The sequence below is a fragment of the Crinia signifera genome, chromosome 9 (genome assembly GCF_055691185.1).
Source record: "Crinia signifera chromosome 9, ASM5569118v1, whole genome shotgun sequence".
Lineage (NCBI taxonomy): Eukaryota > Metazoa > Chordata > Amphibia > Anura > Myobatrachidae > Crinia > Crinia signifera.
Window position 1 is genome coordinate 25,615,920 of NC_139225.1, and position 27,578 is coordinate 25,643,497.

General features: G+C 48.0%; 1 protein-coding gene across 2 annotated transcripts in view; it reads left to right on the top strand.

Moving 5' to 3' along the window:
* The first annotated feature begins 2,441 nt into the window (after positions 1-2,441).
* The window catches only part of AGPAT2 (1-acylglycerol-3-phosphate O-acyltransferase 2), a 31,747-nt gene continuing 6,610 nt past the window's right edge, over positions 2,442-27,578 (top strand). Inside the window, exons 1-4 of one of the 2 annotated variants that reach the window (XM_083158603.1) lie at positions 2,442-2,758; positions 5,214-5,437; positions 22,577-22,710; positions 26,655-26,830. In XM_083158603.1, the coding sequence (XP_083014729.1) occupies positions 5,250-5,437; positions 22,577-22,710; positions 26,655-26,830 (498 nt within the window). In that variant the 5' untranslated portion in view covers positions 2,442-2,758; positions 5,214-5,249. The remainder of the gene's footprint in view (positions 2,759-5,213; positions 5,438-22,576; positions 22,711-26,654; positions 26,831-27,578) is intronic. The other variant, XM_083158602.1, reaches the window with a different exon arrangement.

Below are 27,578 nucleotides of genomic sequence, written 5' to 3' on the forward strand. Positions count from 1 at the left end.
AATGCACAGAGGGAGAATTAAGGCCCATACACATTTGGCGATTTTGAACTGAAAGCCGCTCAATACAGCAAGTTTGAGCGGCTTTCAGCTCAAAGCCGCCCAGTGTGTATGGCCTAGCAGTGAGCGGTGATGTGCGCTCCTGCATCATCACCGGGAAAGTTGCTCATCTGCTGGTATTACCAGCAGATGAGCAGCTTTTAGGACAGCGCTGCGCTATGCAAAGCCGTCCGCCCCCTGCTGACAGCAGCGGGCAGGAGGGAAAACGGGCAGGGGGGTATGTCATTGCTATCCTTACACGCTGGGCATAATTGCCAATGTGTATGGACCTTTAGGCTATGGGGCAGGGGGGGGGTTAGGCTGCGGGGGCCACGGTGTGAATGCCTTTGGCGACTATCACAGACGGTGTGATTGCCTTTGGTGACTATCACATTTCGCACAGAGGGGGGCAGGCAGTGGGTGGGCAGGCACATGGGGATGCCCAGCGTTTTCTAGGCGTGGCCAGAAAACGGCGGATGCGCCCACAAAAATGCTGGGTGTCCCCATGCAAGCACAGACGGGTGAAAGCCTGCACAGGGCGGGCAGCTAACGTCACATAACGTCAGCGCCCGCCCCCTGTTTGGCTAACTCTGCCCAGATAAAAGTCAGATCAAACTGACTTTTATTTGCAAGTGGGCGCAATTCACTGAGCGCAGGGGGGCGTGCATTTGTTTGCCGGCAGGTGGCGTTTCTCTGCTCAGTAAGCAGTGAATTTATGCTGCTTACAGAACCAACCTGAATCACTTCAATGTATGTTCTCCTATCAGAAGATTTCTGCATCTATAACCTGGATGCTGTTGTGTATTTTGAGCTCATTCTTGATCCCTAAAAGCTACAGCATTCCAGTCATGCATTACACAGGATTTCATGGCTTTGTATTTGTTTATGAGCAGTGTTTTAATATTTACATACATGTTGCATCCGTTTGATAATGTATGTTAAATCTAAATTAAAATACTGCAGTGTAAAGCTAACCATAGGAGGTCATTGTGGTTGGCTAGCAAAGAAGCGGTATTACGAGCCAGGTGTGCTAATGCCCGCCCACCTGCAATGAAAATTTTGCTTAAACATCCATTCGCAGGTTTTCGGGGACTATTAAAAACCGGACCCGGACTACACTCCGGACAGGACATCAAAATCTGCAGTCCGGAGTTTGTAGGGTCCGGTCCCGGGGGTGTCCTGTCCGGGGGTTTCTTGTCCGGGGGGGTCCCTGTGATAGCTATTACCAGGGACATGGGGGAGGGGAGATTACAGCCTCCCTGTGTGGTCCGGACCGTCCGGTTTTTGCTACATGCCCGGACCATACAGGGAGGCTTTATTCTACCCCTCCTCCTCTACCTGGTGACAGGTGTGACAGGCAGCCCCCCCGGACAGGACACCTCCGGACAGGACACCCCCCAGACTGGAGGCTACAAGCTCCAAAATGCAGAGTTTGATGTCCGGTCCGGGGGTTTTGTTCTGGTCCGGTTTTCACCCATACCCAGGTTTTCGTGCGGGCCTGGAATCATTCGACGGTCACCGACCATTGAACGATTTCTGTAGTGCTCGCAATCTAAGTTTGTAGGAGGCCCAATCTGCCCCCCCCCCCCACCCACCTTTGCGAGCGTCTCAGAGACTATGCAAGTCTCCGAAGGTGCCCACACTGAAGGCCTGCGAATATGCACATGCGCAGGCCTTCACTATCGTTCCCCGCTGTGAATTCACAACGGACCAAATCAGCTAGAATGACCTCCATAGTGCGATGTGGCCATTTTGAACCTGACGGTTCAGATGCGACGGTACATGCGTGGAACCATCCTGCGTATGTCCGGGATACCCGAACCGCATTATCATTATCCCTTTCAGTGCCAAGGTTGCTGCGAGCGATCCTCCGCAAAATATCCGCAAAAAATGCCAGCGTCACGGCGACTGTCCTTTTAGTATAAATAAATACAAATACAGCCGAGTCAATGAATTGTTTAGCTAAATATTGTGCCCGATTTTCCCACCTGTTTTGACAAATTCCCTGTTGGCATTAAAAGGGTTAACAAACTATTATGACCCAGAAAATGGCAGACAGAAAGCAGGGAGTCATGGTGATAATGGTGCCCTTGCTGTGAGGGTCATCTGACTGGCAGGGAGGAGGGGAGGCAAGGAATATGTCTGTGCCAACTGTGTCATCTGCCAGCCACCCACCCCTCAGCGCAGTCACTCACACTGCCCAGTGCCGCCCTCGCCTCATGATAAGTCTCATGTATCTCCCTTCCTCACTCCATACCCTCCCACACCCATGCACCCTCCCTCACATTAGACTGCCCCCTCCCTGTCTCATTAGACAGCAGCAGCACTGCCCTCTGTCTGTCATGACTCCATGTCTGTGCCCTCCTCCATGTCTCATTAGACTGCCCCCTCCCTGTCTCATTAGACAGAAGCACTGCCCTCTGTCACGACTCCATGCCTCTGCCCTCTGTTGAGTCCTCCTCCCCCTCCTTGCCTCTGCCCTCTCCTCCTGCCTGCCCCTCCCGGTCTCATTAGACTGCCCCCTCCCCGTCTCATTAGACTGCCCCTCTCCTCCCACTCCTCCTCGTTGCTCTTCCGTGATCACAGTTTGTTTTTTAAGACTTTTTATTTATTGTTTTGCAAGAAGAAGCGGAAGAAGAGAGTCCCCTGCGCGGGGCAGCTGGTGCCCCCCTGCTGTGTGCCAGGACCCCAGCACAGCCTGAGCTTCGTCCTGCAGGTGCCAGTGAGGAGAGGGTGATATTGCTGTGCCACCTGCCTGCCCATGCTTCCCTGCTCTGCCCCTGTCTGTGTGACTCCCCCTCATGTTCCTGTCTGTGTCCTCTGTACCCTGATTTACCAGCAGCAGCTGCTTCCCACATCCAGCCCCCAGATCTCACCCTACCTGCATACAGTGCCTGCACCTTTACCTGACTCATCTGCATTGTGTATATTACTGCTCCAGGCTCCCCCTATGCTGGCTCACCTGTTACTCAACTACTCACAGAAGTGATGTACTCACCACTGTGCAACCTGCACTTCTGTCTGCATTACTCATATCTCTTCTATTAACCTAATATTGTCTGTATTCTCGACTACTCTGCTATATGTGTATTTGTGTGTGTATATATGGTTTACATCAGGGCTATTTTTGTGCAGGCTCCAGCAGGAACTGAGGCCCTTCACTGTTTCTGACAATATAATTCTTAGATGGACAAAACCATGTGCACTGCAGGTGAGGGGCAGGTGTAAAACCCCACCCAAATCTAATTATCTCTGCACAAGTAACACCTGCCTCACCTGCAGTGCACATGGTTTTGTCCATCTAAGAAATATTTTGTCTGAAAGAGTGAACTAGAATAAGGGCCTCAGTTCCTGCTGGAGCCTGCACAAAAATAGCCCTGGTTTACATATAATGGTATAGTATTGTATGCCTGTGTTGATAGACGGTGGGAAGGTAAAAACCAGAACCGGACCACCAAACTGGACAGGCTCCATTCATCAAACTCTGCCATTCCAGAGCTTGTAGAGTCCAGTCCGGTGGGTGCGTTTCCAGGGTTGTCAGGTTCGGTAGAGGTGTCTGTGATGCCTGTTACCAGAGAGACGAGGACAGAAAAACCTCCCAAACAGGCACCTTCTATACGGGACATTACAAGCTCCAGAATGCAGAGTTTTATGAATGGAGCTGGTCAGGGCCGGTGCAAGGCACCGGAGCGCCCCAGGCGAGTCGGGGTGGGGTCGCCCCGATGCCTGGGGGTGGTACCTGTATTGCCTGTCCCTGCAGTGCTGGAGTGGGCAGGGGTGTCCTGCGGCGCTGTCACTGTGATAAAGCTGCTGCTGGTGGCGGCGGCGGCGGGATCCCTGGAGTGTCCGTGCCGTGGGGGTACCTGCGGCGCTGTCCTGTGTATAAAGCTGCTGCTGTCGGCGGCGGGGTCCCTGGAGTGAATAGAGAATAACTAGCGTTATGCGTCGGCGCGGGAAGCGCTTCTGATTTTGAAAACACTTGCCGCACGCTGATTGGCTGAATCTCAGCCAATCAGCGTGCGGCAAGTGTTTTTAAAATCAGAAGCGCTTCTCGCGCCGCCGCATAGCGCTAGTTATTCTCTATTCACTCCAGGGACCCCGCCGCCGCCGACAGCAGCAGCTTTGTACACAGGACAGCGCCGCAGGTACCCCCGCGGCACGGACACTCCAGGGATCCCACCGCCGCCGACAGCAGCAGCTTTATACACAGGACAGCGCTGCAGGTACCCCCGCGGCACAGACACCCCGGCCATCTATATGCACATGGGGGTCAGGTGAGGGGCGAACTGCCGCCCTCCAGGTGCCGGCGCCCTAGGCAAATGCCTAGAGCTGCCTAGTGGTGGCGCCGGCCCTGGAGCTGGTGCGGTCCAGTTCAGATTGTTACTTAATCCCAATAGATTTACCGTACTATCCCTTTAAACCGGGATGCTTATTAATTACCCCTTTTACACTGCCGCAAAAACCTATGTTTTTTTCCCTTGTAGACCCGGGTCAGCGGCGGTGTAAATGGGATTAACACGTATCCCTTTACATGGGCAGGACCTGGGTAGAGGGCAGTGTAAACGGGTACGCTGGGGCTGGGGGCAGCCCAGCAGCTTACCTTGGTGCTGTGCTTTCCCCCCAGCGTGACGAGCGGTGGTCCCAGCAGGGTGATCGATGGCACTTGGAGATGATGTCATCTCCAAGCACCGCCTCCGTTTGCACCGCAATGTAAACGGTGCAAATCCCGGATCCGACCTGGCTTGGATCCATGTTCCAAATGCTGGGTCGGATCCGGGATTTGGGTATAAAAGGGGTATTAGACAGGTTCTGTTGTGATTACAACCAGGATAAATTCAGGCTTGAAATCAATCAGCCTTTTGTAAAGCGCAACGGAATATGCTGCACTATAAATGAAACTTAATAAATAATCAGTCACAGAACCTGTGTAATTCATAAGCATCCCAGTATATTAAGATTATAATACTATCCAGGGCCGCCCCCTCTCTGCCGGCACCAGCGCCGCACTGTAGTACCACCCTACTGCGTATACGCAGATCTCCGGAAAAATGGCGAGGCGGACATGTTTCCAAGGATTTAGCAACGCTGCAGGCAGTGTCGTGGGACTTCAGAGGGTGGTATTTAATTTTTTTTATAAAAAATGGATGTGCAGTGTTGGTTTTTTTTTTTTTTTTTAGGCCACCTTCATTCCTTTTGGTGACCCAGCTTCCAAAATGGACCTCATGTGGCTCTTCTGGAGCGCCATGATAATTCTCGCCCCTCTCATCCTGATGGAAATTAGCAGCACCTTCAAGTTCCATTTTAAAATCTTCTCCTACTGTGTGTTGTGCCTTATCCTGTCTGCGCTGGCAGTGCCCGTGTGCCTGTGGAAGAATGGAGGGAGGACGGTGGACAATATGAAGTAAGCCTTCTGTTATTGCTGCTTTTTATGTTCTTTTCTTGTCCTCTCACCGGTCGCAGGAAAGTATCAAACACGTGCCGCCATTTTTATGGTGTCTTTTGCTATATATGTGGTAGCCAACTTTGTGATAAATTGACCAGTGGGTGGCGCTGTTCTGTCAGTCCGTGAGGATGTCATGTGACCGTTATCAGTGATGCTTGATCTGTTTTTTCCAGTGGTGCTAATACGTCATTATGCTATGAAGGCAGCGGGCAGAATGTGCGCAGGGTGGCGTGACAGCTGACAGTTAAGGCATCAGATCACTCTGCATGCATTGCCGAGGCACTTTTTTCTCACACCTTGGCCCCGCAGGGACTGGTCACCGAACCAATTGGTGGCAGGTCGGCTGAAGCTGTGATGCCACCACCTGTCATCTCTCTGTTGGCCCTCAGGGACAGTTCATGCTAATCGTTGAGCCACATGGGGACTGGTGATACTGTAATGTAGACCATGGCATGCAGATAATTAAGTGCACAGAACTCAATGAGTAGAACATAATGTCTACGGTTGAGGAGCACGAAAGCAGGAGCCAGCTTAATTCTCAGACACTGTGACATAGGGCCTTATTCTAGTTCACTCTTTCTGACAAAATCCTTCTTAGATGGACAAAACCATGTGCACTGCAGGGGGGCAGATGTAACCTGTGCAGAGAGAATTAGATTTGGGTGGAGTTTTACTTTAACGTGAGATCTATATTGCAGTGTAAAAATAAAGCAGCCAGCATTTACCCTGCACAGAAACAAAATAACTCACCTAAATCTAATTCTCTCTGCACAAGTTACATCCCCCCCCCCCTGCAGTGCACATGGTTTTGTCCATCTAAGAAGGATTTTGTCAGAAAGAGTGAACTAGAATAACCCCCATAGTGTACACTAAGGGCAGTACGGACGGTGTAATGGTTAGCATTACTACCTCACAGCGCTGAGGTCATGGGTTTGATTCCTACCACGGCCCTAACTGTGCAGAGTTTGTATATTCTCCCTGTACTTGCGTGGGTTTACTCCGGGTACTCTGGTTTCTTCCCACAGTCCAAAAAATATACTGGTAGGCTAATTGGCTCCCAACAAAATTAACCCTAGAATGTCTGTGTGTGCATGTGCTAGGGAATATACAGTATCTACAGGCCCATGACACCCCCTCCCCCTCCCCCCCTTGAGAGCTGACTAACTTATGGGAATTAGAATGGTATGGGTTGGGAGGCTCCAGTGATTGTATCGGCCTGTACTGAAACCCTATTCTGTAACTACACAAGTGCTGCTGAGACACTTTCCAGCAATGGGGGTCTATTTTAAGAATTGCTGAAGAAACATTTTGCTGGATATATGCGCTCCTCCAGAATGTAGTAGGGTGATGATTATTACTACATACCCCCAACAGCGGGGACCAGCGATGCCCACGCATGTCCGTATCGCTTTTACCTTTACCCGCCGGTGATAGTGAGACCACTTTAAGGGACTGTCCATATAGAATGTGTTGGACGTATAGTGTGGGCTGAATGCTATTACTATCGATCAGGAACCGATGTATAAGACACAATTCCCGTGTCCCTAAAACCCCTTGGTTTTAAATACGTGGCGAATAAGCCCCAGACTGCGCCTAACAATAGTAACCAACAGATTTTCTTTTCTTTGTCCTTAACCAGATTACGTTTAATTAGAGTTTGCTCTAATCTGAGATTCCGGCAAGAGATTACCGGTTGCCCCTTTGTTATGACACGTTGCAGGTGTCTCATCCGTGTGCCCTACATCTCGTGGTGCGTGGACAGTCTGATCTGGGGCCTGGGTGACCTGATACAACCACCGTCGGTCTCTTAGAGACGGCAAGGATTACAGCAGCTTCTGTGTTGGAACATTCTTACTAGGGTGTAGTCCCCGCCTGACTTAATTCTGTGATCAAAAGTGAAAGTTCTGTTATTCTGCCTCGCGCATTTCTCCCGCCGTAAAGGCTTGTGGATCCTGTTATGCAGCCATAAATTCTCTGCTGCTGGAACAGGCGTGGAGGCTCCATTGTCAGTGACATTAGGTGGCGGATGAGAGAACAGTCACTGGATTGTTTTTAGATATTTATTTAAAGGAACGGACGATTTTGCAGAATTCTCACGGAGAGCGAGCCTGGTGCTGGCGAGCACCGGTGTCTGCGGACTGGGGATGACGACGCGTGTCAGCAATTTAAATGTCGCTCCTTCCTTTAAAAATAGAAGCTGCGTTCTGCTTGTCGGAGCTGGTTGGTGGTCCCATTAATTCGGCTTTCAGCAAAAGGCTTAAAATAGTTATTTTGTCTTCTTAAAATAGCCCAGACGACCAGATCTAGCCTAGTAGTGACTATTATTATACGCCACAGCCAGAACACTGCAGCGCCAGCCCTCTACCACCCCCCTTATATTGGCTGCACTTCAGTAGCAGTGATTAGGAATGGCCATCGGTTTCCATCGATGGTGATACTGGAACCGGCCATTGATAGTAATAAACTGTGATGGATGACCATCAATAGTTTTACCTATCAGTGGTCATTTCATTTCTTTGACTGGCTGGCCCATGGGACAATCAGAATGTTGGGGCGGGGCTTCACGGTTGTTAGGGGGACGGGGCTGGAGCTGTGCTCCGTGTCCTAGCACTTTGAAGAAAACAAACGCAAAACATCGGTTTTGCTGTGCCATCTGGTTCTCCCACATCGATGGTCCACGACGGGCAACCAAAAAGCCAGAAGTCCATGGGTGTGGCGAGTGCTGCAAGGGTGTGTTTATTATCAGCCCCACTGTCACCATACATATATGAAAGTAGAAAAACTGGCGCATTTTTTGGGGAAACGACTGTTTTAATACTTGTGTTTTATGGCCAGCTAATCATGATGCTGGGCCTGTGTTTACGCGGAGACCTGGAGTTGTATCGCCATGGCATTTGTAACGGATATTTTGAGGATCTCTCAAATCAGCGTTGGCACTCAAAGACCCTGGTTTGCTTGGTAACTTTCACACCTATTTTGACAAATTTCCTCTGTACTCAAAGGGTTAAATGTGAAAAGTACCTGGAAGTGAGACGAAGGCGCAGCAGAAATAGTTGCAGAACACAAGGTTGACCTTCCAGGAATAACCCAGCGGGTGGTGAGCACGCACGGCGTGGGAATATTAATCAGCGCTGTACTCCGAGTAGTTTCATTCTAAAGCACTTTATAATTTCTACAAATATTCCTATTACCCAGCATTGTGCTGACTGCACCATTCTCCCCTCTCTGCAGACACTACATCATATTAATGTGCATTATAGCCTTTTACTCCCGATACATTTTATTTTTTATTTTTTTAATAAGTTTTATCTTGTCCGGTTATAAAGAAGTGGGAAGTGCTGGAGGGGGGAGGGGCTGTTGGATCATGTCACACTGTCTCATGATTGGCCCATTACTCCTGAATTTCAGGAGGTTGGGAGGTGTAATCCCTGGTGCGGGAGGTTGGGAGACTGGTACGGCGGGAGGTTGGGAGGTGTGTTCTCTGATGCATGAGGTTTGGAGGTGTGTTCCCTGGGGAGGGTGGTTGCGAGCTTTGTACCCTGTTGCAGGAGGTGTGTTCCCTGGCGCAGCAGGTTGGGAGCTTTGTACCCTGGTGCAGGAGGTGTGTTCCCTGGCGCAGCAGGTTGGGAGCTTTGTACCCTGGTGCAGGAGGTGTGTTCCCTGGCGCAGCAGGTTGGGAGCTTTGTACCCTGGTGCAGGAGGTGTGTTCCCTGGCGCAGCAGGTTGGGAGCTTTGAACCCTGGTGCAGGAGGTGTGTTCCCTGGCGCAGCAGGTTGGGAGCTTTGTACCCTGGTGCAGGAGGTGTGTTCCCTGGCACAGCAGGTTGGGAGCTTTGTACCCTGGTGCAGGAGGTGTGTTCCCTGGCGCAGCAGGTTGTGAGCTTTGTACCCTGGTGCAGGAGGTGTGTTCCCTGTCGCAGCAGGTTGGGAGCTTTGTACCCTGGTGCAGGAGGTGTGTTCCCTGGCGCAGCAGGTTGGGAGCTTTGTACCCTGGTGCAGGAGGTGTGTTCCCTGGCACAGCAGGTTGGGAGCTTTGTACCCTGGTGCAGGAGGTGTGTTCCCTGGCACAGCAGGTTGGGAACTTTGTACCCTGGTGCAGGAGGTGTGTTCCCTCTCGCAGCAGGTTGGGAACTTTGTACCCTGGTGCAGGAGGTGTGTTCCCTGGCACAGCAGGTTGTGAGCTTTGTACCCTGGTGCAGGAGGTGTGTTCCCTGGCGTAGCAGGTTGGGAGCTTTGTACCCTGGTGCAGGAGGTGTGTTCCCTGGCGCAGCAGGTTGGGAGCTTTGTACCCTGGTGCAGGAGGTGTGTTCCCTCTCGCAGCAGGTTGGGAACTTTGTACCCTGGTGCAGGAGGTGTGTTCCCTCTCGCAGCAGGTTGGGAACTTTGTACCCTGGTGCAGGAGGTGTGTTCCCTGTCGCAGCAGGTTGGGAGCTTTGTACCCTGGTGCAGGTGTGTTCCCTCTCGCAGCAGGTTGGGAACTTTGTACCCTGGTGCAGGAGGTGTGTTCCTTGGCGCAGCAGGTTGGGAGCTTTGTACCCTGGTGCAGGTGTGTTCCCTCTCGCAGCAGGTTGGGAACTTTGTACCCTGGTGCAGGAGGTGTGTTCCCTGGCTGCAGCCGTGTCCCCTTATGGAGTCCAACCCTTCCAATGTTGGAAGGTATTAGTGAGGAAGGGTTGATGCAGAAATTTGCAATAAAAACATGGGAGCCAGTAGTACACTTGCTTTAATTGTCTGACTCAGCAATTTGCCCATGGCCCCAGTTCCTTCCAGCTTTACTTCCTATCGGCCCATTTCTATGCTTTATTATACATTAGTCATTATGGGCCTTATTCTAGTTCATTCTTAGAGGCAAATTTCTTCTCAGATGGACAAAACCATGTGCACTGCAGGGGGGCAGATGTAACAGGTGCAGATAGAATTAGATTTGGGTGAGTTATTTAGTTTCTGTGCAGGGAAAATACTGACTGCTTTATTTTTACACTGCAATATAGATCTCACTTTGCAGAAAACCCCCACCCAAATCTAACACTCTCTGCACATGTTATATCTGCCCCACCTGCAATGCACATGGTTTTGTCCATTTGAGAAGGAATTTGCTTCTGAAATGTAAGAGCTGGCTCTCAACAGCTGCTGGCATTTGATAATTTTTGCATTACAGATGGTTTTTCATAGAGACCCTCTGTCTCTTTCTTCCCTGAGCTGTCTATTTTTCCCTGGGCACAGTGGGGGGAAAAGAGCTCAGAGAAGTACCTAAAGCCTCTCTGTTCACTACATAATTTGCCATGTAACTATGGTTGCCATGGTATTCCCATAACAATGTTAAAATCTACAGGACTATCAATTATTATTGTTATTTTTGTTAGCAGCAGCCTGAAGAAACAAATAAAGCCGCCATTGTAATGATCAGTTTGCTTCTTGTAACCTTCCCTGGTGCTTTATGATTAATGGGATTGCTGTGTTATTGTTGTAAAGCCATGGGAAGCTTATCAGCAGATAACAATGTATGGGTACAAGGGTTCAACTGATCTTGCTGGTATTAACGATCGCTGATAGCCGGACTTAGTAATGACATCTTCCCTAGAAACGTTGCACCTCAACTTCTGCCGATCCTTATCAATCTGTTCAGCACAGGGCATCTAGACTTATGTATGTTCTTGGTGGTCACTTATGTGGATCAATCAAAGGATTAATGGGTTATTTTTGTGCCCAAATGCCATCATTTTTAGCCCATATTATTGGAAATTACCCAGAAATTTTGGCCCGGATTCACTCTAGCCAATATGCAGATCCATATGTTTAATGTTATTACCAGACGACCCAAACTTTCTGTATCAAACTCGACACTAATTGGGCCAGTTGGCTAGATCGGAGGTTGATTGCCGATCACGCACAATCCTGTTGATCTTCACTGATTCAATTCATGTTACTTCCACCTGTGGATCTGATTTGTCGGTGAGGAATGAATACACCTGTGGACCTGCAATGTTAACTGGCAAGTAAGAGAAGTTGAACTAGACGGCGGCATATGGTGGTGTAGCTGCCATATCCATTCCACCAACACCACCACCGCTTTCCATGCCACAGAATGTCATTAATGGCTGGAGCGGTCATATTGTAGATTTTCCCCCTTGCAAGTTTGCCACTGAGCAGAGCACATCTGTCTCCGTATTCATCCCAGTACCACCCACTCTAGAAGACGTCAGCATGGCTGCGCCCATCCCTCAGACGCACCGACTGCAGGACTGATGTGTCAGAGTAATATCCCCATTTATCCCCATCACTTGTATGAAAAGATAATTAGTACATGGAGATTTCATTTTAACAAGTACTTTCCCTTGTGTTAATCACGTCTGTTACATCTATTACCAGAACAGTTTTCTGTTTGGCTCACTGGCAATAGCATGTCCGTGCCCGTCCTTATGCCATAGTTGAGTTATCTATTTACACACAATATAATAATATATAGAAGTGCCATCAGCACAAGAGAGGACAGCATCTAGTGGCGGCGGTGCTGTGTGGTTACCCCTGATATACCTCTGTCTCCTGTAACTCTGCCTAGTGGTGGCAGTACTGTGTGATTTACCCCTGATATAACTCTGTCTCCTGTAACTCTGCCTAATCATGGCGGTACTGTGTGATTTACCCCTGATATACCTCTGTCTCCTGTAACTCTGCCTAATCATGGCGGTACTGTGTGATTTACCCCTGATATACCGCTGTCTCCTGTAACTCTGCCTAGTGGTGGCGGTACTGTGTGATTTACCCCTGATATACCGCTTTCTCCTGTAACTCTGCCTAGTGGTGGCGGTACTGTGTGATTATCCATGATATACCGCTGTCTCCTGTAACTCTGCCTAGTGGTGGCGGTACTGTGTGATTTACCCCTGATATACCGCTGTCTCCTGTAACTCTGCCTAGTGGTTGCGGTACTGTGTGATTTACCCCTGATATACCGCTGTCTCCTGTAACTCTGCCTAGTGGCGGCAGTGCTGTGTGATTTATTCCTGATATATGTCCGTCTCCTGTAACTCTGCCTAGTGGTGTCAGTACTGTGTGATTTACCCCTGATATACCACTGTCTCCTGTAACTCTGCCTAGTGGTGGCGGTACTGTGTGATTTACCCCTGATATACCACTGTCTCCTGTAACTCTGCCTAGTGGTGGCGGTACTGTGTGATTATCCCTGATATACCTCTGTCTCCTGTATCTCTACCTAGTGGTGGCGGTACTGTGTGATTCACCCCTGATATACCGCTGTCTCCTGTAACTCTGCCTAATGGTGGCGGTACTATGTGATTACCCCTGATATACCACTGTCTCCTGTAACTCTGCCTAGTGGTGGCAGTACTGTGTGATTTACCCCTGATATACCTCTGTCTCCTGTAACTCTGCCTAATGGTGGCGGTACTGTGTGATTTACCCCTGATATACCACTGTCTCCTGTAACTCTGCCTAGTGGTGGCGGTACTGTGTGATTATCCCTGATATACCTCTGTCTCCTGTATCTCTACCTAGTGGTGGCGGTACTGTGTGATTCACCCCTGATATACCTCTGTCTCCTGTAACTCTGCCTAGTGGCGGCAGTGCTGTGTGATTTATTCCTGATATATGTCCGTCTCCTGTAACTCTACCTAGTGGTGGCAGTACGGTGTGATTTACCCCTGATATACCACTGTCTCCTGTAACTCTGCCTAGTGGTGGCGGTACTGTGTGATTACCCCTGATATACCACTGTCTCCTGTAACTCTGCCTAGTGGTGGCAGTACTGTGTGATTTACCCCTGATATACCTCTGTCTCCTGTAACTCTGCCTAGTGGTGGCGGTACTGTGTGATTATCCCTGATATACCTCTGTCTCCTGTAACTCTGCCTAGTGGCGGCGGTACTGTGTGATTACCCCTGATATACCTCTGTCTCCTGTAACTCTGCCTAGTGGCGGCGGTACTGTGTGATTACCCCTGATATACCTCTGTCTCCTGTAACTCTGCCTAGTGGCGGCGGTACTGTGTGATTACCCCTGATATACCTCTGTCTCCTGTAACTCTGCCTAGTGGCAGCAGTACTGTGTGATTATCCCTGATATACCTCTGTCTCCTGTAACTCTGCCTAGTGGCGGCAGTACTGTGTGATTATCCCTGACATACCTCTGTCTCCTGTAACTCTGCCTAGTGGCGGCAGTACTGTGTGATTATCCCTGACATACCTCTGTCTCCTGTAACTCTGCCTAGTGGCGGCGGTACTGTGTGATTATCCCTGACATACCTCTGTCTCCTGTAACTCTGCCTAGTGGCGGCGGTACTGTGTGATTATCCCTGATATACCTCTGTCTCCTGTAACTCTGCCTAATGGTGGCGGTACTGTGTGATTATCCCTGATATACCTCTGTCTCCTGTAACTCTGCCTAGTGGTGGCGGTACTGTGTGATTTACCCCTGATATACCTCTGTCTCCTGTAACTCTGCCTAGTGGCGGCGGTACTGTGTGATTACCCCTGATATACCTCTGTCTCCTGTAACTCTGCCTAGTGGCGGCAGTACTGTGTGATTTACCCCTGGTATACCTCTGTCTCCTGTAACTCTGCCTAGTGGTGTCGGTACTGTGCGATTTACCCCTGATATACCTCTGTCTCCTTTAACTCTGCCTAGTGGCGGCTGTACTGTGTGATTTACCCCTGATATACCTCTGTCTCCTGTAACTCTGCCTAGTGGTGGCGGTACTGTGCGATTTACCCCTGATATACCTCTGTCTCCTGTAACTCTGCTTGTGGTGGCGGTACTGTGCGATTTACCCCTGATATACCTCTGTCTCCTGTAACTCTGCCTAATGGTGGCGGTACTGTGCGATTTACCCCTGATATACCTCTGTCTCCTGTAACTCTGCCTAATGGTGGCGGTACTGTGCGATTTACCCCTGATATACCTCTGTCTCCTGTAACTCTGCCTAATGGTGGCGGTACTGTGTGATTTACCCCTGATATACCTCTGTCTCCTGTAACTCTGCTTGTGGTGGCGGTACTGTGTGATTACCCCTGATATACCTCTGTCTCCTGTAACTCTGCCTAGTGATGGCAGTACTATGGAGATATCCCTGGATGAACAGGTCCTAAGGGTGGGGCAGACATGTAGAGGCATTCTGTGAGATTCTTCTTGATATCACTATATTAATATGACTATATAAATAGTAATACCTGTTTATCATACACAAGTGATGCCCGTATCTCTGTGTACTGTAAATTCTATCAGTATGAACGATGAGATACCATGTCATTGTTGCTGGGGCTGAGGCGCTCAAGCCGCAGGAATATTTGTGCACATTTTACAAATAAAATTTTCTCTGAGAATTTGCTTTAGGGCAGATCTTGGGCAATATATTAAAAGTTAAATGAAGGTGCACAGCCTCTTGTTTGCATGCAACAAACGTTGCATTGGTCTTATGACACGGACCCTAAACACCTTTTCTGAACGTGGTTACAGACGGATACTGAATCATCCACTGCAGCACAAGTTTCATAAGCTTAAAAACCACTGAAGCTGAAACAAAAACCCTAAATATTCAGATATGAATCAGGGAGCTAAATATAACGTTCAGTGTTACCCTTGAATTCCACTGACGCTCTAAAGGAAAGTATGTCCTGATGGGGTATGATGCAAAAAAGGTCACTAAGCTGAGGCTGCAGTCATTTGAGCTGCTGTAACATCACTGTCCCCCACATTTTGTATTTCTATCCACATTTCTGCACAGCAAGTTTACAAATTTGCACACTCCATGTCCTGATGGGATATGTTGCAAAAATGTCACTAAGCTGAGACTGCAGTCACTTGAGCTGCTGTAAAATCACTGTCCCCCACCTTGTGTATTTCAATCCATTTTTCGGCACATCAAGTTTACACATTTGCACACTCCATGTTCTGATGGGATCTGTTACAAAAAGGTCACCAAGCTGAGACTGCAGTCACTTGAGCTGCTGTAACATCACTGTTCCCCCACCTTTTGTATTTCCATCCATATTTCTGCACAGCAATTATACACATTTGCACACTCCATGTTCTGATGTAATATGATGCAAAAAGTCACTAAACTGTGACTGCAGTAATTTGAGCTGCTGTAACATCACAGCCCTTTTGTATTTCTAGTGTTCCCGCTAGGCTGTTTTAGCCCGATTTTTAAAGGGCAAAATGCACCCTGCCCCTCTAGCAGTGCCCCGCTAAAACAGCCTGCTGCCTGTCCTGCCGGAGTGCACCGGTGAAGCCCAGCGCCGCCATAGATTGCGGTGCACGGCGCTTTCCCGGCAGCTCGGGGACGTAGCCCCCTTCGGTGACCCGGCGGCCCGGTCACGCCTCCTTCAGTGACGCGGCGGTCCGGGCACGCCCCCATTTGTGACGCGCTGGCCCGGGCACTCCCCCATTTGTGACGCGGCGGCCCAGGCACGCCCCCATATGTGCCGTCGCCGTGCCTGGTCCGCCCCTCCAGCGTCCTGCCCCGTTTGGTTCCTAGAAGGAACACTTCAATCAACATTTCTGCACAGCAAGTATATTAATTTGCACACTCCATATCCTGATGGGATATGTTGCAAAAAGGTCACTAAGCTGAGACTGCAGTCACTTGAGCTGCTGTAACAATGCTGTTCCCCCACCTTGTGTATTTCAATCAACATTTCTGCACAGCAATTATACACATTTGCACACTCCATGTTCTGATGTAATATGATGAAAAAAGGTCATTAAGCTGAGACTGCAGTCACTTGAGCTGCTGTAAAATCAATGCCCCACCTTTTGTATTTCCATCCACATGTCTGCACAGCAATTATACAAATTACTCCATGTCCTAAAGAGATATGATGTAAAACAATCACTAAGCTGAGACTGCAGTCATTTGAGCTGCTCTAACACCACTGTCTCCACCTTTGTGTTTTAATCCATAGCAAGTCTACAAAGTTACATAGAATTTGACGGCAGATAAGAACCATTTGGCCCATCTACAGTGTTGCAAGTAAGGGGGTACGGCGTGGTACGGAGTACCTGTAAGAAATATGTTGCAGGTACGCAGTACCACTTACCCCTGATCCACTGTCATTTCTATTTTCATTTTAAGTCTAAATATAATGCATCCACAGCCCCCCCACCCAGCGTTATGATTGGTGCTGTATGCAGCTACCGGCTACTGCTGATTTAGCCTGTCACACTGACAGGCATCAGCAGCGCCGACAGCATGAAGAGCAGGCTCCACTATTGTAAGCACAAGCTGCCTGGCTCTCCCCCAAGCAAGAGCCAACCCACCCCCAGTCATTCCCAGTTTCTCATTCCCTGTCTCCTGTGTCCACGCCTCTATTGTCATTTAGTCACTCCTCTAGCTTTGTGTGACCACGCCCCCTGATGACACATGACCATGCCCATTTTTGGTGGAGGCTATCAGTACCACCAAGAAAAAAATTCTACTTGCACCACTGCCCATCTAGTCTGCCCCTTTTTTTACCCTTCAGGTAAACTCAACCCTTTTTAATCCTTATTTCTTTGTAAGGATATTCATATGCCTATCCCAAGCATGTTTAAATTGTTCTACTGTCTTAGCCTCTACCACCTCTGATGGGAGGTGCTAGTCAGAATCTGCCTGCTCAGGTAGAGAAGCTCCTCCCAAAATGGCAGCCTTCTATAGTGCAGTGATAGATTGTATGGTGGATAATATACATAAATGAACTTTTTGGCTTTATTTGCTCTGTACATTTACCTATTGGCGTTTTAAATTATATATATATATATATATAATTTTTTTTGGTACTTGTTTCCTAGAACGGCGCCCACGATATTGATCTTAGGCATCGCAAGGAAAAAAATTGCGTCGGTTGCATCGCATGTGGCCAAAAAATCGCATGCGATGGACCGACGCGCTTACCGCGATTTTACATAGGGAACAATGTTAAATGGCCCAATTGACCTGATTTCACATAGGGAACAATGTTAAATGGCCCACAGACCCCAAATAGCCCCCCTGAAGTGTGAAATTGCCCTCCCAGTTGTTAACGCCACCCCACGATCAACGTCAACCCGAAGCGCGGCGGCGGTACGCGTCCTCCGACCTTTTCATACCCCCACTATCCACGTCGGCGTGGAGTTGAGAATAGAAAGTGTGGCGAGCGGATGCGGATACCTTCACAGCTATACGCGTCCCCTCGCGGGCTTCACAGGTATCCGCGTCCCCTCGCGGGGCTCGCTGCGCTCGCCACAACTCGGGCTCGAGGGCACTTTCTATTCTCAACTCCACGCCGACGTAGATAGTGGGGGTATGAAAAGGTCGGAGGACACGTACCGCTGCCCCTCGCTGGCTCGCCACGCTTCGGGTTGACGTTGATCGTGGGGTGGCGTTAACAATTGGGGTGGCCATTTCACACTTCAGGGTGGCTATTTGGGGTCTGTGGGCCATTTAACATTGTTCCCTATGTAAAATCGGTAATCGCGTCGGTCGCATCGCATGCGATTTTGTGGCCGCATGCGATGCGACCGACGCGATTTACATTTTACCATGCATTTCTATGTAAAATCGCATCGGTCGCATCGCATGCCATTATAATGGCATGCGATGGGCGCCGTTCTAGGAAACAAGTACCTTTTTTTTTTTTTTTACAGCATACAATGTATCTGTGTTTATAATGGGGTTTAATGAGAGTATTTTATTTATTAAGTGACTGTTCCGCTCAGTAACCATACGCGTAAGCCGCCGCTGGATCAGTAAATATTCTGCGGAGACCTCGCACAGCCCCTAGGGGGTAGAGAAGTATTTCCTCTCATATGACAAATTACTCCACAAAGGAAGAACTTCATCTAGACGACACATCACAGTTCCAAGGGGAAAGAAAGGATGAAATATTTAATGGTCATTTACTGAAAGTAATTGGGCAAACATCCTTCTGCCAAGTGTCTGCAAATTTGCACAGCATGAAGGAAATTATTTGGTTGACAATTAATGTTCCAGGTCTTTTGCAGATCACTGTAGCAGCCCCGCGCATGGTTCTCCTAGAGGGAATTGCACAGACTGCTAACACCAAGGACTCGGTACTGTGATCAGAGGGGTTCTTGGGGCTCACAGACAATTTTTAGGTAGACCGTGAGTAGGTCGACATAAAAAAGGTTGGCACAAGAAAATGGAAATATGTGTCTTTATAGTGTCTGTGTCGAAATCTGAGCTCGCGGACCCCTAATTAATGTAGCACATGGCGAGCAAACTTCTGTCCACTTTCCCGTTCCCAATCATAGTCCACGTGGATGGTAGACCATGTGTCGACAATTGCCATGTTGACCTTTTTTCTTGGGTCCACATTAGTGTCGAGCTAGTGCATATCTACCTTTGGATGTCGATCTAGACATTGTCTATGAGCCAATCCGGGCTGTGGATTGAAAGGTAGACTGTCAGTAGGTTGACACCAAAATGTCCACATGTGATAAGTCGACGCGGATAAATGGTCAACGTGCACAAAGTAGGCACATGCAAAAGGCCAACACATGAAAAGATGGACATGAGTTTTCGGGGAGATTTTGTAAAATGTCATGTCGACATTTTACTTGTGTCAACCTATTGCATATCGACATTTTGGTGTCAATCTATTGACTGTACTTATTCATTGTCATAAATGAATTGGTCATTGGTACGACCTCATCTAGAGTATTGTGTTCAGTTCTGGAGGCCATATCTCCAGAAGGATATAAATACATTAGAGACTGTACAAAGAAGAGCAACTAAAATGGTGCATGGCCTACATCACAAAACGTACCAGGAAAGACTAAAAGATCTTAATATGTATACTTTAGAGCAGAGATGGGAAAGGGGAGACATGATAGAAACTTTCAAATATATCAAGGGTTTTAACAAGGTACAGGTGGGAGACATTCTTCACAGGAAGAGGAGCAGCACAACACGAGGACATGCACTGACACTAGAGGGAGGAAGATTCAGGGGAAATGTGAGGAAGAATTACTTCACAGAAAGAGTAGTAGATAAGTTGAATAGCCTCCCATCAGAGGTGGTAGACGCAAATACAGTAGTACAATTTAAACATGCTTGGGATAAGCATATTGATATCCTTACAAAAAAATAAGGATCAAATATGGTTTGAGGTAACATGTTTAAAAAAGGGGCAGACTAGATGGGCCAAGTGGTTCTTATCTGCCATCAAATTCTATGTTTCTACTTAGATACTGTAGACCTTTCAACCGCTTCCCATACAGTATAGAAAGTTTGAGGATAAAACAATTGGTGGAACCAAACTTAAATAGTTGTATTTGTAAGATTTCGGTTTTCTGAGCCCCTGACATGGGGCGAGATTTACTAAAGGGAAAATGCCGTAAAACCCCCGTTTTACGGCATTTTCCTATGTATCAATAAACGTCCGCAGCGTTTTCGCTAGGCAGGGTATCGCCACCTCTGGGTGGCGATACCCTATAGAAGCCTATGGGCTTCTTTCGCCTCCCGCCGTACGCGCGCCCACCCCCTCCCGTCCTCCTGTGATGATGATGATCATTTCCTCCCCCTGGTGTGACAGCCGGCAGGACATCCGGCTTCAGGGGGGAGGAGGAGACACAGGGGGACGCTGGCAGCCGCCGGGAGGTGACGGAGACCCCCGCAGCCAACATCACAGGTATCGCGGGGGTCTCCGTCACCGCAACCCGATGCTGGCCGCATATGTTAGTACATATGCGGCAGCATCGCGGCGGCTGCCGTGCGAAGGGCGGCGATGTATGTTAATACATCCCGCCCATGTTCTGTAAACCTGGGTCCGGCATGTCGCTGATTTCCGCTTTTGTAGCACACTGACGCAGTGGGCAGGAGGATAGCGGGTTGATTTGGCATTTGTTCTTTGTGTAAGATCAGGGGAGGACGGGGGGCACAGGTGGAGACAGCGGCCGGCGCCTGATTTCACCAGAACAGTGATAGAGGCTGAGCCGGAGAGATAAGCGCAACCTCTGGTGCGCACAATAAAGTTCTAGAGAATAATATCTTTATTGTCGCTTTAAGTTAAAATGTCACGGACGATGACAGACCAGAGAGAAGGAACCTGCAATGCGGTTCTCTTTCCTGACACTGAGCTGATGCAACGTTGCATCTGTTTGGATATTACAGATAGATAACGGACTTGTGGTTTACCGGCCGCCCCACCTGCATCGCCTGAGTAATGTCACATGTCACTGAGGTGATTATGATAAAATATTACATAAGAAACAAGGATTTTTGTTAATAGTCCAAAACGGTGTCCCTGTAAAGTACAAGTTCGAGTTCCACATTTGTGACGCACGCAGAGGCTACCGTCTTGTAAACACAGTGATTGTACTTCATATACAGATTCCAGGGTGGCGACCAATGCCCTCTGGTGTAATACTTTACAACTTGCATACTGTAATGTAGTTGTGTAAAATGGGCCTGGTACCAAGAAACACATATATACAAACGTGGTCATGTGATAGAAACGTTTTATTTGTCTTTAAGTCCTCGCTCTGTGTCAGGTGGATGTTATCGCCCTGGTGGTGCGGGGATACCACAGATACAAATGGCGCCAAATGTAATTGCTGCAATTTGCTGGATCTGCTGGGATTGGTTGGTTTTGCCTTTAAAGTAATTGCCGCCATAAATCAAATGATTACTTCACCGAAACACGACGGTTCTTCAAATCATAGGCTTCATTTTATTTCTACCCACGCACTGAGAGCTACTTCATTTCGTCAACCTTAGAAACTTATGGAATTACCCCCATTCTCAGTTGCGTAACTACTGTAAGGCAGCCCCTGCTGCCGCTTGGGGGAGCTGGCTGAGCACCGGAGATGAGTCAGCCGCAGCGTGGGTGTGGCCATGGCAGAGACGACAAATCCCCCCTCACTGATTCAATTGACTGTACACAGAGCTGGCTATTGGCTACTGTGTACAGGATGGGCGGGCGGATGGGCGTGCTAGGGTGGCCTGGGATACGTCAGAGCCAAGGGAAGCAGCAGTCTCTCTTCCTTTATCCTGCCTCAGCTTCTCCGTTATGCGTGTGATGTTATAACGTCACACGCTGGTAAAACACGCTGGAGAGGAGCCTGGGGGGGGGGGTGCACCACAAACTTTTTGGCAGGGGGGAGCAAAATTTATAGTTACGCCACTGCCCATTCTGTACAGTATGTGAGAGGAATATTAGCAGACATATATACCCTAATCATGATATAATGTCAAGATAATAACAGGGAAATACTTTCTGATGTATCCTTATGGCAACCCATTCTCTTTCTATCTCTTATGACGTATAACATTCTTATATACACTTGTGAATAGTACATATACAGTGATATGTATATCATAAGGCAGCAGCCATATTGTAGTAGCATTCGGGGTTATAGATGTTGGCAGCCATTTTTGTATGGTCAGAATAGTATTATGAAGACCAGATTGACTGCGGACACTCTGGAGTTGGGTGTCCCATTTTTTTTTTTTTGTACTGTTTCTTCAATTATAGCTGAAGCAAGTACGACCTGAATGATGTAAGCTGTATACCGCTGTGCGTACAATATATACGTATTTATATATGTGCACGTAATAGGAGTAATGGGAGCACAGAAGGACCATTTTTGGTCACCTCATATAGGCCCTTATTCTGATTCACTCTCAGAGGCAAATTCCTTTTCAAATGGACAAAACCATGTGCACTGCAGGTGGGGCAGATGTAACCTGTGCAGAGATATTTAGATTTGTTTATTTTGTTTCTGTGCAGGGTAAATACTGGCTGCTTAATTTTTACACTGCAATATAGATCTCACTTTGAAGTAAAACCTCACCCAAATCTAATTCTCTCTGCACAAGTTACATCTGCCCCACCTGCAGTGCACATGGTTTTGTCCATTTGAGAAGGAATTTGCCTCTGAGAGTGAGCCAGAATAACCCCCATAGTAACACTGTGGTATACGGCTTTTGCTGGCCTTGTTCATGCGAGTGGCCACTTTCGTCTATACGCAGATTACTGTTCCGTCTCCTATCCGTTGCTGCCGGCATTAATAGATGTGATTATTATGAAGCGGGGGGGAATTCCGCTATAACCTACCGTCATTAGCTGAGTTTGCCATACCCTGACCTTTCTTTTCTCCTCAGGATTATTCGAGTTTTTGTGCGGACCATGAAGTATGTTTTCGGGCTACGGTTTGAGGTGAAGGGTCTGGAGAACTTTCAGCTGGATGGGCCCTGTGTCATTATATCCAATCACCAGAGTATCATGGACATGATGGGTGAGAAATAATGTTCGTGTTATCCAGCCACGTAGTGGTGTGTGTGTGTGTGATTCAATACAGACCCCTACTCCACCTCCTCCAATCTCCTGCTGGCCTGAAGTGCTCAGGGTATTGCTAAACCACGTATTAAACTTCAAAAGTGATAAAATGGAGAGTGATAAACAACCAGCCAATCAGCTCCTTTTTTAAACACAATCTGTGACATGACAAGTAGGAGCTGATTGGCTGGCTGTTTGCCATTCTCTTTTTTATCACTTTTGAAGCTTGATACATCTGGCTCAGTGTCCTTGTCTTCGGTATAAGCCCCGGTGACTTGCCCCATTGTCCTTCATTGCCTACTGACTCTCCCAGATCTTCCATACTATTATACTCCTGCATCTCCCTTCTGTATATAAATGTATTGTTGCTGGTCTCCGATAATGCAGGTCGTACTTTGAAACGAGCGCATTCATCTTGATAAACCGATTTGTAAATGTGACGTCTCTTTCCCTGGCTTCCTTCCTCAGGCCTGAAACTGGTCTCTTATTCCCCCAGCCAATATTAGGCACTTGGTCGGCGGCTATCTCTCCCATAAGTCACCTGCAGAAGATCCATTATCTGTCCGCCACCTCTGCCGATCGCTTCTTCCCACTCCCCCTCTCATTTTATTGCAAAGATTCATTCAGCCGGGACCAGCAGGTATAATATTTCGGGGGATTACAATGGATCTCTCTCTCTCTCTGGAGCCGGACGCTGGTTCTAAGCTCAGACTCCACGTTGGGAGGAAAGATATTTATTGTTCCCATTTCTGAAGACGTTTTGCTATTATTAAGAAAAACCCTGGGAAATAAGCAGCCATGCAGAGACTAATATTATATCATTATCCTCTTAGTGCCTTGTGTAACGCGTGAGGCTCCCTGCCCAGGAACGCGCCGTGTTATCAGGGTGCCGCTGATCAGACAAGAAGCCGTCTCAGGGCCTAGATGGAGATACTGCGCCTTCAGTGTCACCGTTTAATCAGTGCCTCATTATGGTTATTGCTATGGTGACAGAGATGGGAGCCGATTGGGTAACCGGTAACTTGACCGTTGCAGCTGGGCCAGCGTGCCTTCAGTGTCACCGTTTAATCAGTGCCTCATTATGGTTATTGCTATGGTGACAGAGATGGGAGCCGATTGGGTAACCGGTAACTTGACCGTTGCAGCTGGGCCAGCTCAGCGGTTTTCCAGGGCCAGATTATCTATGGGGTGGAATGTGGATGGAACTGTAACGCCAGGCCTTCACATAAAAATAGGCCCATCGTCATGACAGCATGATGACCAATCAAGCTTTAAAATTGCATTTTCTATTTTCCACACACAATTCGGCCATGTTTGTACTATTTAAATATTTACAGAGACATCGGGGCTTATAGTATTTGGGTTCTACATGACATCGGCCTCACCTCCTCCTCTTCTCATAATTCAGCTCCAGGCCCATGGGGCCCTTAATCTGGCCCTGCCCAGGACCCCCTCGCCCTACTAGCGCAGGGCAGAGCTCCTCATGCTGCCAAATGCCAAAATGTGCAGGGCAGGAATGCAGGAAAGCCTGCTCAGGCTTATTGTCTAATACCACGGCCATGCCTGCCATTGGACTCTGTGGGAGAGGAGGAAATGGTTCATAGGATAGACAGTGTGTGGGTCCACAGTCAATAAGTCAACACCAACAGGTCGACATGCAATCAGTCCACAGTGACAAAATGTCAACATACAAAACGTCAACGTGCATTTTGCTGACACAAGCAAATGGTCCACATGAAAAAGATGAACATGAATTTTTCACATTTTTTTTTGTGTGTCCGTGTTGATGCATTTGCCGCATGTTCTCAACCGGAAACCAAATGGATGGTAAAGCATAAAAAAAAGTCCAAAGAAATGGAAAAGTCACAAAAAACACATTACATTTGTAGACCTATTATCAGGATCCCAGAAAGGAAAGTGAGAGGACCTGGCTGCAGTACACAGGAGGATGACCCGAGTCGCTGTGGAATGAGGGGTGAGGGTGGTCAGGTGTAACGGTGACTTGTGAGCAGGAGTGGCTTCGGCACCGCAGAACCACTCTCGCTGATATTTATTAAGCCCAGTGACTTTGCCTCTGGTGACATAAGCATAGCTCCACCCTGGGTTTAAAGAATCCACTAGGAGTCCCTTCCTCTCATATTAACACTTTAAAATGCCCCTTAAATGCCATTAGAGCCTTTATTGTGCCCCTATATATACCTGACTTTCACCTGCACCTTGTATACCATCAGACCCACGTAGATCAGATCCTACACCTTCCAAAGACTCCCACTACCCAAGGCTCTGGTGTAATATATGCACACAATTCCAGCTAATGAACTGAAGCGTTCTGATAAGCAGGCTCTGCCACCACACCACAATGGCTTCCCCATGCCAAAAAAACCTTGAAGATATGATGATCCTTTATCCAAAAACTGTAATTAATCACCAACTTCTCATTTCCAAAAAGTCTCCCACTTCGTTAGACAGCAAATTGTTCCAGCAGAACTTATTAAAAATTAATTAAATATGACTTTTAACGTAGAGAGTTGTGGAGCCACTCTTGTTAACCCGCTCACACCCAGAGCATCAAAGCAGTTTTATATCTGAAGTGTCTCTTGGGGCCTTATTTTGGTTCACTCTTTCTGACAAAATCCTTCTTAGATGGACAAAACCATGTGCACTGCAGGGGGGCAGATGTAAAATGTGCAGAGAGAATTAGATTTGGGTGAGTTATTTTGTTTCTCTGAAGGGAAAATACTGGCTGCTTTATTTTTACACTGCAATATAGATCTCACTTTGAAGTAAAACCCCACCCAAATCTAATTATATCTGCACAAGTTACATCTGCCCCACCTGCAGTGCACATGGTTTTGCCCATCTAAGAAGGATTTTGTCAGAAAGAGTGAACTAAAATAAGGCCCTTGGTGACTTGCATTAAGGACCTTTATGAAAGGATCCTGTAGCACAGAGTATATCAGGAGATGAGTGATGTGTCACTGAGGACAGGGCTGCATGTGACAGAGGCAGTGACATGATGTGAGTAGGGGAATGGAGGCAGCAGGAAGCCACAGACTAAGAGTTATATAGTGTTAGGAGCAAGGTCCCCCAGCAGCACAGACTATATCAGGAGACGAGTGATGTGTCGGTGAGGACAGGACTGCATGTGACAGGGGCAGTGACATGATGTGAGGAGGGGAATGGAGGCAGCAGGAAGCCACAGACAGAGAGTTGTATAGTGGGAGGAGCAGGTTCTCCAGCAGCACAGAGTATATCAGGAGATGAGTGATGTGTTGGTGAGGATAGGACTGCATGTGACAGGGACAGTGACATGATGTTAGGAGGGGAATGGAGGTAGCAAAAAGCCACAGACTGAGAGTTATCGAGTGGGAGGAGCAGGGTCTCCCAGCTGCACAGAGTATATCAGGAGATGTGGGCTACCTCAAGGGTTGTTTCGGCATGAATACAGGAGGGTGAGCCTGTTGCAGTAACAGAATACATGAAACACATATTAGCCTACAAATTGCATAGCAGCTATTGAGGAATATACGTCTAATCGCTGCCAGCTGGAATGATTTTCATGTAACACACAATGGGCACTAGCAGCTCAGGTTACGTCCCAATGGTTCCCAGCCGTACAGGTTTTCCAGTTGTTACTGATTTTTTTTCTTTAGTTCCACTGTATGGAAATAACTTGTCCGAATCGGGTGTTTCAGGTAACGCGCTGGTAGGGTACAATATACGGCTTCTTTATTTGCATGTATTAGTGCCAGCAGCGGCCTTGTTCCTGCCTGTATTATTACTCGCAGCAGGCACATTTTTCAGTGATCATATTTTAGGACTGTGTCCGAAATAACGTGAGACCTTCAATGTACGGAATAAAAGTATCATTCTCTCCTGTTTATTTCCCCGCGTGCGGCCTAGGTCTAATGGAGATCCTGCCAGACCGCTGCGTGCAGATCGCCAAGAAGGAGCTGCTGTTCGCCGGCTCGGTGGGACTGATCACCTACCTGGGAGGTGTCATTTACATCAACAGGAAACGCACAAGCGATGCCAAGTCTGTAATGGCCGAGGTGGCACGGGCCATGATAGATGACAATGTAAGCTGTGCCAACTGCTAACCGCAGGATCTCCAGAGCACGTTCCATAAAACCGCTGAGTGTGCGATTTGGGAGATAATATAGGACATTACTCAGCGGGTCCTATGGGAACCTGACGTTCTGCCGTTATTAATCTATTCCTTAATACGATGGCAAAACCTAATTACATTTAGATTGTCTTGTAAAATGCATTTATTACCGCTAATTATTAAATGGCAAATGGCTTTGTTTGACATATTGTGATTTATGCTTAAATGCTCTGTTCTGTTGCCTGCATACATTTTTTATTGTTTTATAGCGGTGTGACTGGTTTAGTGTTATGTATTATTTTTATATCTATTGAGCATCTGATCATTTACTATCAAATGCAAAAGGAAGAAGCTGTTGTCTTGGACAGGAAAACCCAAATGTTTGGGGAGAATGGACACCGGGGGGTACATTTTATTAAATCTTCTAAAAAAGCAAAAAGGTGATGTTGCCCACAGCAACCAATCCGATTATTATTATTTTATTATTATATTTAATTTTCTAGGATGCAGTAGAGAAATGAGAGCCAGAATCTGGTTGCTATGGGTGGGTGTGGTATAGGGCTCCGACAGGGGGGATCCTGACAGTCAGTATCCCAACTGCTGGTGCTCTGACAGGGAGGTGAGCGCAAAGAAGCCCCTTGCGGGAACGCTCGCCAAAGGTTCTATTTTCCCTCTATGGGAGTCGTGGACCCCCACAAGGGAGAATAGCCCCTGTGAGT